At 42.6% G+C, this 18603-nt stretch overlaps 1 protein-coding gene and 1 long non-coding RNA gene across 2 annotated transcripts; one reads left to right on the top strand and one right to left on the bottom strand.

Moving 5' to 3' along the window:
* LOC123729668 (uncharacterized) lies at positions 1 to 1427 on the bottom strand. The gene is made up of 2 exons (XR_006761334.1): positions 1033 to 1427; positions 1 to 367 (listed from the first exon to the last, which is right to left on the bottom strand). It is a non-coding gene; the product is annotated as an uncharacterized lncRNA (long non-coding RNA).
* Positions 1428 to 10319: 8892 nt separating this feature from the next.
* Positions 10320 to 16704, top strand: LOC106583363 (zinc finger and SCAN domain-containing protein 31). The gene is made up of 2 exons (XM_014167496.2): positions 10320 to 10630; positions 15244 to 16704. The coding sequence occupies exons 1-2, from the start codon at positions 10438 to 10440 to the stop codon at positions 16566 to 16568; spliced, it is 1518 nt and encodes a 505-aa protein (XP_014022971.2). The 5' UTR covers positions 10320 to 10437; the 3' UTR covers positions 16569 to 16704.
* Positions 16705 to 18603: the final 1899 nt, after the last annotated feature.

The following is an 18603-nucleotide window of genomic DNA, read 5'->3' as shown; positions in this document are numbered from 1 at the left end:
TTTTAGATCCCAAGGGGTCTTTATTTTTATACTGTATGCTCTCACACATCACTATCTCCTTTGCCATCTTCTCAAGTCTTTACTTGGAACTCCATACATACATGCATACATGCATGCATGCATGCATACATACATACATACACACACATACTATAGCATCTTGCTTACATTTAGCTGAAGCCTTGGATGGATCATGTTACACTGAGATGGGCACAGGGGTATATGTACAGTCATTTTTAGTGTGGTGGCACAGTAGTTGATCAGGAGAAGAGGATGTGGTTACTTGTGGAGGGAGAACAGTGAGGGGGGTGGGTTGAGCAGCTGCAGTGAAGCTGATGTGATGAGCCAGATCAACCAATCTTCTTGACTAAAAGAAAGAGATTTAGAAATTAGTTCAACATTGCCATAGTTAAACAGCTGAAAAGCCTTCATTAACATACTCCCAGAGATAGCAATACATTCAGTATTCACTGAATGAAGTAGCCTACCCATCCCCATTTACAATTGTATTCATCAATGAAATAAATTATGCTATAGCACATTCAATTACATTATTATTGTAGACTATAGATTACTCCTGTATCTACCTTGTACAATAACGTAATCATTGAATGAAATAGTGTACCCATCCACATTTACAATTTAATTGATCAATTAGATAAATAATACTAGCACATAGTTACATTATTGTAGAATAGGCTACTACTGTATCCAGACTATATTAGGATACCGTTGTGATATTGTCAGGCATGATTTTAGGACTTCGATCGAAGTTGCATGTTGTACCTCATTTCCCTTCAGTGAAAAGTAGTTATTTCATTTACAATTGAATTAATCCATTAAATAACACATCAAATAACGTTATTGTACAATAGCCTACTGCGCTATCGACACAGTAAATAATATTGCCTATGTGCTTTCGACAATACGTTATCAACAAACAAAAAAATATTTTCAAATAAACCACGTGCCTTAACACGGCAGCCCTAAATATTTCCTAACGATATCACAACTTAAATATAGCCTACTTACTCCTCAACTGGATCAAATACATCTGGGTAATTATTTTCATCGTCTCTAATGAAACTATCGCTTCTGCCGCTTGTAAAAAAAATTAATAAAAATGAATGTCTGTGTCGCCGCAGAGCTCTCAAATACCGTGCCAGTCTCTCACTCTATGAACGGTCACTGCAATCCAGATTCCTTGGGACGTCCTTACCCTGAACCCTAAACTAACACTAAACTTACCAATTTACTTTTATTTATACTTGATAGAGGTATGGACATCCCGAATAGCACGGACCATCTGGGAAAGTCTATGAACTGCTGTATTCGACTGAAGGGACACCCCAAGGATTCTGAATAGCACCTATGAACTCCTCTGAAAGCCGTGGACACAACTATTATTGGTTCTCTGATGTGGAACTGGTAACAACACAGTCTGTGATTGGCTAACATTTAGATCTGTATACAGCTAGATAAGATAACATACCTATCTACATGAGGTGTTGAGGGAAAGACAGATTATCTATAGATTGGGCATCATCTTTTCTAGGCCATGAACGATAACAGGAAATACACAAGTCGTAGTCTACGCTATAGTTCAAGGTGGCTACTTTGGAATCTCTGCTTGCACGGAAAAATGATATGTTTCTAACATTTATGGTTGAGATTTAATTCATATAAATGATGTACATTATGACTCTCATTATCACGCGATATAGGCGTCACTCAGGCGTTAGTAAGTCGTTGGTATCATGTCAGCTGATACGGTTGCCTAGGCTTATACATGTCCCTTATCACCCCCCATACTTTAAACTGATATCTTTGACGAGGAAGCGTTTGAATTGTTTACACTGAAAAGACGCTTGCATGCGCGTCACGGCAGCAACATTAGCTGGATCCTATCGTCATTTATACTTCCGGCTTTCGGATTTTGCCTTCAAAATAAAAGTCCAGTGTAAACAATTATTTTTTTATTTAAACTTTATTTAACTAGGCAAGTCAGTTAAGAACAAATTCTTATTAACAATTATGGCCTACCAGGCCAAATCTGGACGATGCTGGGCCAATTGCGCGCCGCCCTATGGGACTCCCAATGACGGCCGGATGTGACACAGCCTGGAATCGACTGTAGTGACGCCTCTTGCACTGAGATGCAGTGCCTTTTTCTGATTGCATATTGCATAATGTAAAAACAAATAAAACTCCATGGGGAAAATCTCAAGAATAATTGCTACTTTCTGTAAGATAAAGAATATTATAAGGTGGAGCACATTGAGAAATAGTTGGAGCTTAAGTAAATGACTGTCAAGAACATAATAGCCCACTGGTAAAAAAAATTATACAATTAAAATGAAAACAAAAAAAATCATTATGACTGTATGATTCCTGTTTATTTAAATAATTGTATCATATAATAATTTTTTTTAATATTATTTCACCTTTATTTAACCAGGTAGGCTAGTTGAGAACAAGTTCTCATTTGCAACTGCGACCTGGCCAAGATAAAGCATAGCAATTCGACACATACAACAACACAGAGTTACACATGGAATAAACAAAACATACAGTCGAACAAAAGAAAACAAAAAGTCTATATACAGTGAATGAAAATGAGGTAAGTTAAGGCAATAAATAGGCCATGGTGGCGAAGTAATTAATATATAGCAATTAAACACTGGAATGGTAGATGTGCAGAAGATGAATGTGCAAGTAGAGATACTGAGGTGCAAAGGAGCAAGATAAATAAATAAATACAGTATGGGGATGAGGTAGGTAGATAGATGGGCTATGTACAGGTGCAGTGATCTGTGAGCTGCTCTGGCAGCTGGTGCTTAAAGCTAGTGAGGGAGATATGAGTCTCCAGCTTCAGAGATTTTTGCAGTTCGTTCCAGTCATTGGCAGCAGAGAACTGGAAGGAAAGACGACCAAAGGAGGTATTGGCTTTGGGGGTGACCAGTGAGATATACCTGCTGGAGCGAGTGCTATGAGTGGGTGCTGCTATGGTGACCAGTGAGCTGAGATAAGGCGGAGCTTTACCTAGCAGAGACTTGTAGATAACCTGTAGCCAGTAGGTTTGGTGACGAGTATGACGCGAGGGCCAACCAACGAGAGCGTACAGGTCGCAATGGTGGGTAGTGTATGGAGCTTTGGTGACAAAACAGATGGCATTGTGATAGACTGCATCCAGTTTGTTGAGTAGAGTGTTGGAGGCTATTTTATAGATGAAATCACCGAAGTCGAGGATCGGTAGGATGGTTAGTTTTACGAGGGTATGTTTGGCAGCATGAGTGAAGGATGCTTTGTTGCGATATAGGAAGCCGATTCCAGATTTAATTTTGGATTGGAGATGCTTAATGTGAGTCTGGAAGGAGAGTTTACAGTCTAACCTGACACCCAGGTATTTGTAGTTGTCCACGTATTCTAAGTCAGAGCCGTCCAGAGTAGTGATGCTGGACGGGTGAGCAGGTGCGGGCAGTGATCGATTGAATAGCATGCATTTAGTTTTACTTGCATTTAAGAGCAGTTGGAGGCCACAGAAGAAGAGTTGTATGGCATTGAAGCTCGTCTGGAGGTTAGTTAACACAGTGTCCAAAGAGGGGCCAGAAGTATACAGAATGGTGTCGTCTGCGTAGAGGTGGATCAGAGAATCACCAGCAGCAAGAGCAACATCATTGATGTATACAGAGAAAAGAGTCGGCCCGAGAATTGAACCCTGTGGCACACCCATAGAGACTGCCAGAGGTCCGGACAACAGGCCCACCGATTTGACAAACTGAACTCTATCAGAGAAGCAGTTGGTAAACCAGGCGAGGCAATCATTTGAGAAACCAAGGCTGTCGAGTCTGCCGATAATAATGTGGTGATTGACAGAGTCGAAAGCCTTGGCCAGGTCGATGAATACGGCTGCACAGTAATGTCTCTTGACGATGGCGGTTATGATGTCATTTAGGACCTTGAGCGTGGCTGAGGTGCACCCATGACCAGCTCTGAAACCAGATTGCATAGCGGAGAAAGTACGGTGGGATTCGAAATGGTCGGTAATCTGTTTGTTAACTTGGCTTTCGAAGATCTTAGAAAGACAGGGTAGGATAGATATAGGTCTGTAGCAGTTTGGGTCTAGAGTGTCACCCCCTTTGAAGAGGGGGACGACCGCGGCAGCTTTCCAATCTTTTGGAATCTCAGACTATACGAAAGAGAGGTTGAACAAGCTAGTAATAGGGGTTGCAACAATTTCGGCAGATCATTTTAGAAAGAGAGGGTCCAGATTGTCTAGCCCGGCTGATTTGTATGGGTCCAGATTTTGCCGCTCTTTCAGAACATCAGCTATCTGGATTTGGGTGAAGGAGAAGCTGGTGGGGGCTTTGGTAGGTTGCTGGGGAGGGTGCCGGGCGGTTAGCCGGTGTAGGGGTAGCCAGGTGGAAGGCATGGCCAGCCGTAGAGAAATGCTTATTGAAATTCTCAATTATAGTGGATTTATCAGTGGTAACAGTGTTTCCTAGCCTCAGAGCAGTGGGCAGCTGGGAGGAGGTGCTCTTATTCTCCATGGACTTTACAGTGTCCCAGAACTTTTTTGAGTTAGTACTACAGGATGCAAATTTCTGATTGAAAAAGCTAGCCTTTGCTTTTCTAACTGCCTGTGTATATTTGTTCCTAACTTTCTTGAAAAGTTGCATATCACGGGGGCTCTTCGATGATAATGCAGAACGCCACAGGATGTTTTTGTGCTGTTCAAGGGCAGACAGGTCTGGAGTGAACCAAGGACTATATCTATTCCTAGTTAAAAAAAAATTGAGTGGGGCATGATTATTTAAGGTGGTGAGGAAGGCACTTTTAAAGAATAGCCAGGCATCATCTACTGACGGCATGAGGTCAATGTCATTCCAGGATACCCCGGCCAGCTCGATTAGAAAGGCCTGCTTGCAGAAGTATTTTAGGGAGCGTTTGACAGTGATGAGGGCTGGTCGTTTGGTTGCAGACCCATTACGGATGCAGGCAATGAGGCAGTGATTGCTGAGATTTTGATTGAAAACAGCAGAGGTGTATTTGGAGGGCGAGTTAGTTAGGATGACATCTATGAGGGTGCCCGTGTTTACAGATTTGGGGTTGTACCTGGTAGGTTCATTGATAATTTGTGTGAGATTGAGGGCATCATGCTTAGATTGTAGGATGGCCGGGGTGTTAAGCATGTCCCAGTTTAGGTCACCTAGTAGCACGAGCTCAGAAGATAGATGGGGGGCAATCAATTCACATATGTTATCTAGGGTACAGCTGAGGTCAGAGAGAGGTCTATAGCAAGCAGCAACAGTGAGAGACTTGTTTCTGGAAAGGTGCATTTTTAGAAGTAGAAGCTCGAATTGTTTGGGTACAGACTTGGATAGTAACACAGAACTCTGCAGGCTATCTTTGCAGTAGATTGCAACACAGCCCCCTTTGGCAGTTCTATCTTGGTGGAAAAAGTTATAGTTGGCGATTTCAGGGTTTTTGGTGGTTTTCCTAAGCCAGGATTCAGACACGGCTAAGACATCCGGGTTGGCAGAGTGTGCTAAAGCAGTGAGTAAAACAAACTTAGGGAGTAGGCTCTAATGTACACAATCATGAAACCAAGGCTTTTACGGTTACAGAAGTCAACAAATGAGAGCACCTGGGGAGTGGGAATGGAGCTAGGCACTGCAGGACCTGGATTAACTTCCACATCACCAGAGGAGAAGTAGGATAAGGCTAAAGGCTATACGAACTGGCTGTCTAGCACGTTCGGAACAGAGCACGATAGCATAGATTCAAGGCATAGTATACAGACAAAGATAAGGTAGGATGTGAGTACATCCTAGGCATTGAGTAATGATGAGAGAGATATAGTCTCTAGAGACTTTTAAACCAGGTGATGTCATCGCATATGTAGGAGGTGGAACAACATGGTTGGTTAAGGCATATTGACCAGGGCTAGAGGCTCTACAGTGAAATAAGACAGTAATCACTAACCAGGACAGTAATGGATGAGGCATATTGATATTAGAGAGAAGCATGCGTAGCCAAGTGAACATATGGATCCAGTGAGTGGTTGGGCTGACTGGGGACACGGCGATTCATACAGTTAGCATGCCGATGCTAACAAGCTAACAGTTAGTAGGCCGGGGCTAAACAAGCTAGCAGTTAGCAGACCGGGGCTAAACAAGCTAGCAGTTAGCAGACCGGGTTAGCAAGCTAGCAGTTAGCAGACCGGGGCTGGCAAGCTAGCAGTTAGCAGACCGGGTTAGCAAGCAAGCAGTTGGCAGACCGGGGCTAGCAGTTAGCAGACCGGGGCAGGCAAGCTAGCAGTTAGCAGACCGGGTTAGCAAGCTAGCAGTTAGCAGACCGGGGAAAGCAAGCTAGCAGTTAACAGACCGGGGCTAGCAAGTTAGCCTTTGGGGACGTCGCGATGGGGGTAAGTCTGTTTTTGCCTCTTCGTGCGTTGATGTCGATAGACCAGTCGTGGAATTAGTAGGGTTCCAAGTAGCTCTAGGTAGCTAGTAGGCCGCGGTTAGCAGAATGGGCCTTCAGCGGACGTCGCTCCTGAGGGGCCTGTTGGAATCCCCGGGAAGATTATGTCGGTATTCCAGTCGTAGAGGATCGGCGGGGTTCCGTGCCCCGTACCGGCAGTAGAAGGGGTCCGGATATTGTAGCCCAGGAGTGGGCTTCGGTGGTAGCACAGGAGCCCTGGCCGGGCTAGCTTCAGGCTAATTGGTGCTTGCTCCGGGATGGAAACGCTAGCCAGGAGTAGTCACCCGGGATTGCGGTTAGCTAGTTGCGAAGATCCAGATGAAAATGTTCAGAATTTGCAGTAGGAATCCGGGGATATGTGGAAAATAAATAAATAATAATAATAGGTCCGTTAAGCTCTGGTTTGAGTCACGTTGTTCAAACTGGTGAGAGCTTTCCGAGCTAAAGATTAGCTGATGACCGCTAGCAATGGTTTGCTGACTGATAGCTGGTAGGTAGTTAGCTGGCTAGCTTCAGTTGAGGGATTCCAGATCCGAAGGAAACATATCCACGCCACATTGGGTGAAGCTGGTTGCAGGAGAGTATTTAGAAGTTGAGGTTTAGGAAAATATTTTAAAAAATATACTAAGAAAAAGATGTAAAAAGATATATACAAGGGACAGGACAAAGATGTCTGACTGCTACTCCATCTTGGATGATTATTATATGTAGTAGAAAGTGATGGGTTAGAAGAAGCCTACATAACCAACCCATAAAGTACAATTTTACATCTATATATGACCAGCTATGTAAACTTTAACATTGATTTATCCTGCAATAGATGTCGTTCAATTGGTAACATATATGTTTGTCTTCATCTAATGCCTCTTAAGGGGAAAGTAATCTAAAAGTAACTGAATGTCATCAGATTACAATTTGACAGGTAACTAGTAACTGTAACGGATTAAATTTAGAAAGTAACCTACCAAACCCTGATATTATACTATTGCCTATTATTACATTCTCAAAACGCCACCAATTGCATGCTGTTCCAGGTACCTTAGGCAGAACATCTATCCTCTCTTTTTTCAGACCAGACAAAGTGTGGCTTTGTGCAGCAATTTGTTGAGTAATTCGAAAACTATAGCCAACTGACACTTTTGTCTTAGTGCAATTTACATGCCAAAGCTGGTCATGACTTGTGTAAAATTTCACAAATGGGTATTCCTATGAAAATGTGACTATACTGGTAAAGGTATATGTATGTTTGCTAAATGTGCAAGGCAGAGTAAAGCTTTTAGGTAATTTGATCCCAGCCGTGTCCATTTTTACAAGCAAAGTCTACGGGGCATGGGTTACATAACAGCTTTAATGTTGAGAGAGAGCCATTTGAATGCGTAGATATATCACATGCTCTGTTCTGTTCATGTGAATCAAAAAGGTATTGGCCTATGCTTTCTGCACAAATGTCCCTCTGTTCTACTATCAGTTATTTTGTAGTCTGACCATGCACTGCCTGGGCATCACATGTTGAATGTAACAAATTATCTGCTATACATTCACAGTCTAAGAAATTTGCAGGTAGAATTTCCTGAACAAAATGTTCAACTATGTCCTTTGCACCACTGTAATGAAGTTGCTCTTGAACCATGGATTGTGAAAATATCCCGAAGTCAATGCTTCAAACTGTGAAGTGGCCTTTTTAACGTGAGGAGACTGTTTCACTTGGTCAGCTCTAAGTAATCTCTTATGGCATTCAGAAAATACTGATGTAGTATTCAGAAACATTAAAATGGGTAACACTTTATCCACTGTGTGATTTGTATTTTTTGTATTTATTATGGATCCCCATTAGCTGCTGCCAAAGCAGCAGCTGCTCTTCCTGGGGTCCAGCAAAATGAAGGCAGTTTATACAACTTTCAAACATTACAATACATTCACAGATTTCACAACACACTGTGTGCCCTCAGGCCCCTACTCTACCACTACCACATATCTACATTACTAATACCATGTGTATGTATAGTGTGTGTGGTGTGTGTGTGTGTGTGTGTGTGTGTGTGTGTGTGTGTGTGTGTATGTATAGTGTGTGTGTGTGTGTATGTGTGTGTAGTTTACACCATTTGATTCTGTACTCAAACATCTGCCTGTTATTCCTTCCCTATAAGCATACTGAAATTCCATTGTCAATTTGTTTACTGTAAAATAGCATTGTATCTGGTCAAACCATTTTTTCCAGAAGTTTACTAAGGGTTGGTAACAGGCTGATTGGTCAGCTATTTCAGCCAGTAAAAGGGGCTTTACTAATTCTTGGGTAGCGGAATGACTTTAGCTTCCCTCCGGGGCTGAGGGCACACTCTCTCTAGTAGGCTTAAATTGAAGATGTGGCAAATAGGAGTGCCAATATCGTCTGCTATTATCCTCAGTAATTCTCCATCTAGATTGTCAGACCCTGGTGGCTTGTCATTGTTTATAGACAACAATATATATCGTTTTTTTCACCTCTTCCACACTGACGGAATTCAATTGTACAATTCTTGTCTTTCATAATTTGGTCCGATATACTTGATGTACTTGTGATTGGAGAAGTATTCAAACTGTGGAATGACAGTGTTTGTACATCATTGCAATTTGTTTGTGTGTGAGGCTCATTAACTACTTCCTAGAAATATATAACCCCTTCTGTTCTCGTGCCAACAGAAATGTGTTACTCATCTGCTCGTATCTTGGTGTCAAGGTGTCAAATCCAGCTCTGCCCCCTCTGAGATTTTGCGCCTGAGTGAAATATTACAGAGCTCAATCTTTCTTGTTGCCAACAACTGGGATTTTAATTGTAATGGATGGAAGAACTGGGTTTCTCTTAACTCTACCGTTTTCTGCTACATGGGGCACAAAAATAAGAAGAATATCTGGTGTGGTGGTCCAAACAGTCTGTCTAATCAATACGCCATCACATTGACTGCAATTTGTGGGTGCACCCCCTTTTGTGATTAATTGCCTGAATATAATATCAAGCGATGATGTGTCTGTATTTAGTTGAACCTGACATTTTGTTGACGTAAAGCTCATTGTGTGAGATGCTGATCACAGCTATCAGTATGCATGGCACTGACCACTGTTTGATGCCCAATTCTTGTAACCAGGGGAGTAATTGATATATACAGTCTAGTGGGTCATTATGCTGACCTATTACCAATGATGGATTGACATGCTTTGGGCCACATATTTGCCACATACAGTATTTGAAAATAGGCTGACAACATAACGTTATAAAACGATAGCTGTCCATGGTGCTGATATGCCTCTCTCTGTTCAAAAGTCAACATAAAGCTTCCTATTACATAGCTTTTTGTTCAAACTCACCTGTTTTGTATTTTAGGGACTCTAGGGAGTAGACTGGACCCTGGTTTTATGGACACACAATTGATTGTTTTTCCTGTACACTGCTAAATTTGAACCATATAGTATCAAGGCATCCAATTTTAAGCTGTTTGACCACAGTAAAAGGCCAGCAATGTTCTGTATTTTTTCAGAGCCCCATGAAATGACACTATATTTAGATTCTAAAAACCCTAGTGAATACTCCCCACCCCACTTTTACAAAAAGAATCGTTTTTTCTCTATAAGCCAATATGAGCTGAATGCATATACAGTGATTTGAATTGGGGGCATTTATTTGAACATGTTTTAAAACCCAAATTGAATGGACATTGAATACTTAAATATTAACAAATATGAGCAATTGTTAATATTTTGACAATTATGTTCCATACATCATGAATGAACAGGTTACTTTTTTCTACCATTACATGGGGACCTTTATTTTGAAGTTTGTTGAAATTCCCTGACGCGGAAGTACTTTTTTATTTATTAGGCTGACCAGACGATGATAATGCTTGCTACCATTAGACACCTTGTTAGCAGCAAAACACATCTCTTCATAGTAAAACAAATAGCACTTAGATTTCCCTCAAAATGTCTAAAATGCAGCTGTTGCAGGTTTATCTGAACGAGCGGTTAACAGCAGCGGCTGTTGAGATATTTGGGGCAGTGGAAAATACCATAGGAGAGTACAAGGAAGAAATCTCCCGTTCGAAGGAGGAGATCCAACGTCTACAAAGGTTGCTGGATTTGGCTTTCAAACCCGACATAAAGTTACATATTGCAGGTTAGTAGTGAGTAGCTATGACCCCGCTATAACAATCTAATTGAACCACCTAGCCAGGCCATAGCTTTGTCCCGCAACTAGCAACAGTAGCCATTTAAATAATCATTTAGAGTGACTTTTGACTTTTATTGTTATAGATATCCTTCTGTAACATACAAAGTAAAAGTCAAAATTGTTAATGGTCATTTTAAATGGCTAGTTGCGGGACGAAGCTAGTCACGCCACAGCTCAGTTTCTAGCTGGACCTGAAGATGGTCCACCTTGTGAGTTGTTTGCCAACCCGTGCCTGTTTGACAACTTTTCCAAAGTCCAGGAATATATCTGTAATCGGTAGGAGGTTCTGATTAGGAAGTCCTCGTTTGCGTCACAGATCAGTGCCCAATAAATAATTAAATCAAATTAAATCAAATTTATTTATATAGCCCTTCGTACATCAGCTGATATCTCAAAGTGCTGTACAGAAACCCAGCCTAAAACCCCAAACAGCAAGCAATGCATGTGAAAGAAGCACGGTGGCTAGGAAAAACTCCCTAGGAAAAACTCCCTAGAAAGGCCAAAAACCTAGGAAGAAACCTAGAGAGGAACCAGGCTATGAGGGGTGGCCAGTCCTCTTCTGGCTGTGCAGGGTGGATATTATAACAGAACATGGTCAAGATGTTAAAATGTTCATAAATGACCAGCATGGTCAAATAATAATAATCATAGTAGTTGTCGAGAGTGCAACAAGCACGTCCGGTGAACAGGTCAGGGTTCCATAGCCGCAGGCAGAACAGTTGAAACTGGAGCAGCAGCACGGCCAGGTGGACTCGGGACAGCAAGGAGTCATCATACCAGGTAGTCCTGAGGCATGGTCCTAGGGCTCAGGTCCTCAGAGAGAAAGAGAGAAAGAGAGAATTAGAGAGAGCATATTTAAATTCACACAGGACACCGGATAAGACAAGAGAAATACTCCAGATGTAACAGACTGACCCGAGCCCCCCGACACATAAACTACTGCAGCATAAATACTGGAGGCTGGCCTATATACAATTGTAGACCCCCCCCCCACATCCAAATGAAAACCAAACATAGATTTCATGTTGTGTTCTCGCTTTGTGTGCACACCTGTCTGCTTCCAAGTCAGCCTCACAATTAGCTACAGATTGATACAACAGAATGTGATTTAACCAAATCTTTTTTAAGAGGTAGGTATAGTTTGGTGTAGCCAAATATTGGACCCAAGGAGCCCAACGTTGCTACTTAGTCCAAGGACCTTACATTTTCTGTTTAAAAGGCGAATTGGCTCTGGAAGCCAAACACTAAACGTGAATCGATTCTCAATCGCGGTACGGTTCTAGAAACATCAACGTCTGTCTTCCGTTCACACAATGATGTTCAGAGATGCATATGGATAATTAGCACAGATAGTCCACTGTCTAATGTCCGTTTTTCATAAACAAGCACTGTAGTATGGCCGTGTGGGTACCCTAACCCTATAAGTGTGTATCAATTTAACATTGTTTTTTGAAAATTATTTATTGCTGATATGAAAAATAAGGTCCTTATGCTTCCAAAGCCATGCCGCAAGTGGCTCTTAATAAAACTTCTCCCTATAGAAGACGCCTTCGTCCATTAAATTACACATAAAAGTCATTGGAACTGAGAGTCATGATCAAGGGCTATGTTTGGTGTAGCACAGATAATTCTTGACCAGCCTTAACTTAGTAATACCATCTTCGTTATCAATTCAGCCAAACGTATCTTCTAAAATGTCAGTGTCCAGATGCAGGTGTTGCGTTTGAATTAGGAAATGCTCCATCTGTACGCCGCCACCTTGTCTATTTCAAATCTTCTGTCATTGATTGAGACAGGTGGGTCCACCCCGAAGTACCGCATGTCACAGTGACACTCACCAGCCTTTCTTCTTCTCTGGTATTATGGTGGTCCGCAAACAAACGCCTACTGTGAACGAGGGAAAAAAAATCCATTGTGGGAAAGGGGGAAAAACCCAACATCATATACATTACTAAAATTAATCCAAAAACCCATGCCACTCCTTCAGTCATAATCCAAGCAAGTCACATCCCTACACAGGCGCAGGGCCCTGTGAAGATGGAACGTTAGTTGACAGTATTCTTTGTAATGCCTCTGCTGTAAAATCTCTGAGTCCCAAAAAACATTCAGCCACACTCACAACCGGACGCTGCACTTGACACATTTATGCAATTGCTTATTCCAGTTACTAATAAGCATGCACCCATTAAGAAAATGACTGTAAAAACTGTTAAATCCCCATGGATTGATGAGGAATTGTATGGTTGAGAGGGAAGAGGCAAAAGGAATGGCAAATAAGTCTGGCATCCCAATCGATTGGCAAGCGTACTGCAAATTTAAGAAAAATTAACTATACTATGAAACAAAAATAAATGATATAAAGAATGATAGTTAAAAGCTTTGGAGGACCTTAAATTACATTTTTGGAAAAAAGACAAACTCTGCTCTGTCGTTCATTGAATCAGATGGCTCAATTATCAAAACCCACTGATTGCCAACTACTTTAGTGACTTTTTCAATGGCAAGATTAGCAAACTTTGGCATGACATGCCAGCAACAAACGCTGACACTACACATCCAAGTATATCTGACCAAATTATGAAAGACAAGCATTGTACTTTTGAATTCCATAAAGTGAGTGTGGAAGAGGTGAACTAATTATTGTTGTCTATCAACAATGACAAGCCACCAGGGTCTGACAATCTGGATGGAAAATTACAGAGGATTATAGCGGATGATATTGCAACTCCTATTTGCCATATCTTCAATTTAAGCCTACTAGAAAGTGTGTGCCCTCAGGCCAGGAATAGTGAAGCCCCCTTTACTGGCTCAAATAGCCGACCAATCAGCCTGTTTCCAACCCTTAGTAAAAAAGAAAATTCAGTAAACAAATTAACAGACTTTCAGCACACTTATAGGGAAGGACATTCAACAAGCACAGCACTTACACAAATGACTGACGATAGGCTAAGAGAAATGGATGATAAAAAGATTGTGGGGGCTGTTTTGTTAGACTTCAGTGTGACTTTTGACATTATTGATCATAGTCTGCTGATGGAAAAACGTATGTGTTATGGCTTTACACCCCCTGCTATATTGTGGATAAATAGTTACCTGTCTAACAGAACACATAGGGTGTTCTTTAATGGAAGCCTCTCCAACATAATCCAGGTAGAATCAGGAATTCCCCAGGGCAGCTGTTTAGGCCCCTTACTTTTTTCAATCTTTACTAACGTTATGCCACTGGCATTGAGTAAAGCCAGTGTGTCTATGTATGCGGATGACTCAACACTATACGTCAGCTACTACAGCGACTGAAATAACTGCAACACTGTCATGTTCAAAACATATTGATACAACAGTAGCTAAGATGCGGAGAAGTCTGTCCATGATAAAGAGCTACTCTGCCTTCTTAACAACACTATCAACAAGGCAAGTCCTACAGTTCCTAGTTTTGTTGCACCGAGACTACTGTTCAGTAGTCTGGTCAGGTGCTGCAAAGAGGGATTTAGGAAAATTACCAGTCTCAACGTCAACAGTGAAGAGCCGACTCCGGGAGGCTGGCCTTCTAGGCAGAGTTCCTCTGTCCAGTGTGTGTGTTCTTTTGCCCATCTTAATCTTTTCTTTTTATTGGCCAATCTGAGATATGGCTTTTTCTTTGCAACTCTGCCGAGAAGGCCAGCATCCCGGACTCTTCATTGTTGACTTTGAGACTGGTGTTTTGTGGGTACTATTTAATGAAGCTGCCAGTTGAGGACTTGCGAGGCGTCTGTTTCTCAAACTAGACACTCTAATGTACTTGTTCTCTTGCTCAGATTTTTGCAATGATGCCATTTATCTACTTCCCCAGAATCAGATTAACTTTTGGATATAATTTTTATGTCTCTGTGTCCAGTATGAAGGAAGTTGGAGGTAGTTTTGCCAGCCAATGCTAACTAACGTTAGCGCAATGCCTGGAAGTCTGTTTCAAGTTTTAATGTGACATGCACAAGTATAGTGAAATACCTTTTTTTGCAAACTTGCAAAATGCTAGTAGATACCATCATCTTTGGTTAAATCACGCTATCTGGTGTAACAATCTACCTTGCAATATGGGCACCATGCTGCCGCAGACTGGAAGTAGAATGGAGTGCACGCAAACATAGACATCCATGTTTGGTTTTAATTTGGAGGGGGTGGTAGCATCTAACAATTGGATTTAATTATTTCCTGGGCATCACACAGTGACGCAAACAGCACATTCTTTATCAGAACGGTTCACCGACCACGGGTATACCCTTTGAAGTGGGAAAAGCGTTGCCAAACAGATACAGGTCGGTAAATAAATCACACAGTGCATTGTGGGCTAGTATTATAATGCTAGACTGAGATACAATCTTTGTCTAGAGAAGCTGGGCTAGCCAGGCCACTGCCACTAAACACCTGATTCATTCAATTGTTTAGCTGTAATGTTCGAACTATTTACAACTGATGAAATGTAACATTCGAATTGTAGCTTACTGGCGTTAATCTAATAGTTGGACTCAAGGCCACATATAACTGGAAACTACATCTAATTGATACCCTATTCTTCTCTTCAGACTCCCAGCAGCTCACTCTCCCTGTCCCTGAAGACATTCCTCCTGAGCAGCAGGACTGGAGCCCCTGTCAGGGCCAGGAGGACCCAGAGCCCACTCAGATTAAAGAGGAACAGGAGGAGTTTGGGACCAGTCAGGAGGAAGAGCAGCTTGAAGGGCTGAAGTCTGATATCAAAGAGTTCATATTCACTCTACCCTGTGTAAAAAGTGACTATGATCAGGACCCTCCTCAGCCCTTATATCTTCCCCAAACCCAGACTATGGAGAACAGAGAGAGGGACTCTCTTCCCACCAAAACAACTGAACAAGACATCAAAACAGAACCTAATGGAGAGGGCTACAGTGCATCAGAACCAACAAGTGAATCTCAACCCCTCTCTGCAGTACACCCAGACTGCTCTGCAGCTCAGATTGGGAACAGTGAAAGTGACAATGGGGTGGACTGTGGAGAGGTACTGTCAGGGTTACAGCCACTTAAATCAAAGACAACTTGGACGAAGAAAGGACAAAGCTCTATTAAGACCAGGGAAGCCAGTGAGTTGAAAGTTCCATTGAGGGCGGCTCACTCAGGGGAGAGACCACACAGGTGTCCTGTCTGCAGGAAATGCTTTCTGAAAAGTAGCATTTTAAAAGCACATCAGAGAATTCACACTGGGGAGAAACCATATTTCTGTAATGTATGTGGCAAATGCTTCAGTCAGAAGGGAACCCTGACGGAACATATGAGAATTCACACTGGGGAGAAACCATATCAGTGCAAAGATTGTGGCAAATGCTTCAGCCGAATGAGAAACTTGGCAGGCCATATGAGGATACACACTGGAGAGAAACCATATAAGTGCAGTGATTGTGGCAAGTGCTTTAGTCAGAAGATATGCCTGAAAGATCATATGATGACTCACACAGGGGAGAGATCATATATTTCCCCGCTTGTGCCATCAAACCCCTGCAACATATCCAGATCGCCGCAGCACGCCTGGTGTTCAACCTTCCCAAGTTCTCCCATGTCACCCCACTCCTCCGCACACTCTACTGGCTTCCAGTCGAAGCTCACATCATCTTTGAGACCCTGGTGCTTGCCTACGGAGCAGGAAGAGGACCTGCCCCTCCCTAACTTCAGGCTATGGTCAAACTCTACACCCCAACCCAAGCACTCCGTTCTGCCACCTCTGGTCTCTTGGCCCTCCCACCCCTACAGGAGGGCAGCTCCCGCTCAGCCCAGTCCAAGCTCTTCTCTGTCCTGGCACCCCAATGGTGGAACAAGCTTCCCCCTAAGTTCAGTACAGCGGAGTCCCAGCCCGAAAACGTCTGAAACCCTACTTAAATAACCCCCCCCCCTAAGAGTATAGGTTTAATCACCATGCGCAATGTCAAGCGTCGGCTGGAGTGGTGTAAAGCTCGCTGCCATTGGGCCCTGGAGCAGTGGAAACGCGTTCTCTGGAGTGATGAATCACACTTCACCATCTGGCAGTCCAACGGATGAATCTGGGTTTGGCAGATGCCAGGAGAACGCTACCTGCCCCAATACCTAATGCAAACTATAAAGTTTGGTGAAGGAGGAATAATGGTCTGGGGCTGTTTTTCATGGTTCAGGCAAGGCCTCAACTGTACAGCATACAATGACATTCTAAACGATTCTGTGCTTCCAACTTTGTGGCAACAGTTTGGGGAAGGCCTTTCCTGTTTCAGCATGACAATGCCCCGTGCACAAAGCAAGGTCAATACAGAAATGTTTTGTCGAGATCGTTGTGGAAGAACTTGACTGTCCTGCACAGAGCCCTGACCTCAACCCCATCGAACACCTTTGGGATGAATTGGAATGCCGACAGAGAGCCAGGCCTAATCGCCCAACATCAGTACCCGACCTCACTAATGCTCCTGTGGCTGAACGGAAGCAAGTCCCCTCAGTAATGTTCCAACGCCTAGTGGAAAGCCTTCCCAGAAGAGTGGAGGCTGTTATAGCAGCGAAGGACGGACCCATGATGCCCATGATTTTGGAATGAGATGTTTGAGGAGCAGGTGTCCATATACTTTTGGTGATGTAGTGTATGTACCGTATTTCATGAATTTTTGTGAAACGGGGCTCCAACATCTGGCCAATCAGTGTAATGTTTGTAAATGTCGGAGCTCTATGGCAAGACACATCATTCACCCAAGTTTAATCAAAGCATGTGACGAACGTACTAACGATTTTGAGGGGTACAATAAGTAGTTGAAGGATCTTTGCCTACCGTCATAGCCTACCTCCTCTGTCATTATCACATTATCATAACTTCTATCATAACTTCTATCATAACCTTCTATCCATGTTGTGAAAATATTGAGAAATTGAGGTTGTCCCTTGATGTTCAATTCCTTTTAGATTTTTTTAAAATGTACATCTCAAATGTTATTCTTGCTGTTATTTACATATCAAAGGTTGATACTTTTTGATGTAATAAAAATGTACTCTTGTGTCTAGAAGGGGCTGAAGTCTTTCAGAGTAATTACTGTAGTTTATTCATACAAAATAGACGGAACAACACAAAGGACACTGATAGCCTATTTTACCTTTATTTAACTAGACAAGTCAGTTAAGAACAAATTCTTATTTACAATGACAGCCTAGGATCAGTGGGTTAACTGCCTTGTTTCGGGGCAGAACGACAGATTTGTACCTTGTCAGCTCGGGGATTCGATCTAGCATCCTTTCGGTTACTGGCCCAACACTAACCACTAGGCAACCTGCCTATAAGACAATTTATGCGGTCCAGAGTTTCCGTACGGAGGGTGGGACGCAATTGCCGAGGCCAAATTAAGCTCTGTACCGCATCGTCCGTATTTTGGAACGATGTAGAGGGCTCTGTATAGCTCCGCACGCATTGATATGATTGGTTGAAGGTAGGTGGGGGCGGTACGTTCTGTAGAAACAAACTCACTTCCTTGACAGCTTCCTTCACAACAGCTCTGTGCTGCTCTGCGAAGTGCAAGAGGTATGAATGCCCTGCCTTCTGCAGAGGCCGCATCGCAGTAAATGCTGCACGGCCACTGCAGACTCCGGAATGACCATAATTTGGCTTTAAGTGTTCAATTATATGACATGTCCAAGAAGATGTGCAAGAAACATTAAGAACACCTTCCTAATATTGCCCTCAGAACAGCCAACATTTGTCGGGGCATGGATTCTACAAGGTGTTGAAAGTGTTCCACGGGGATGCTGGATGTTGACTCCAATGCTTGGCGGCTGGATGTCCTTTGGGTGGTGGACCCTATATATATCTCTCTCTCTCTCCCCCTCTCCTCTTTCCCTATACATTCTCCCTATAGCTCTCATTATATCTCTCCCTCTATCTTTATTTCTCGCTGCCTATATTGCTCCATATC

The sequence above is a fragment of the Salmo salar genome, chromosome ssa22, assembly GCF_905237065.1.
Source record: "Salmo salar chromosome ssa22, Ssal_v3.1, whole genome shotgun sequence".
Taxonomy (NCBI): Eukaryota; Metazoa; Chordata; class Actinopteri; order Salmoniformes; family Salmonidae; genus Salmo; species Salmo salar.
Note: the sequence above shows the minus strand (reverse complement) of the source record. Positions and strands in the feature narration are given on the sequence as shown.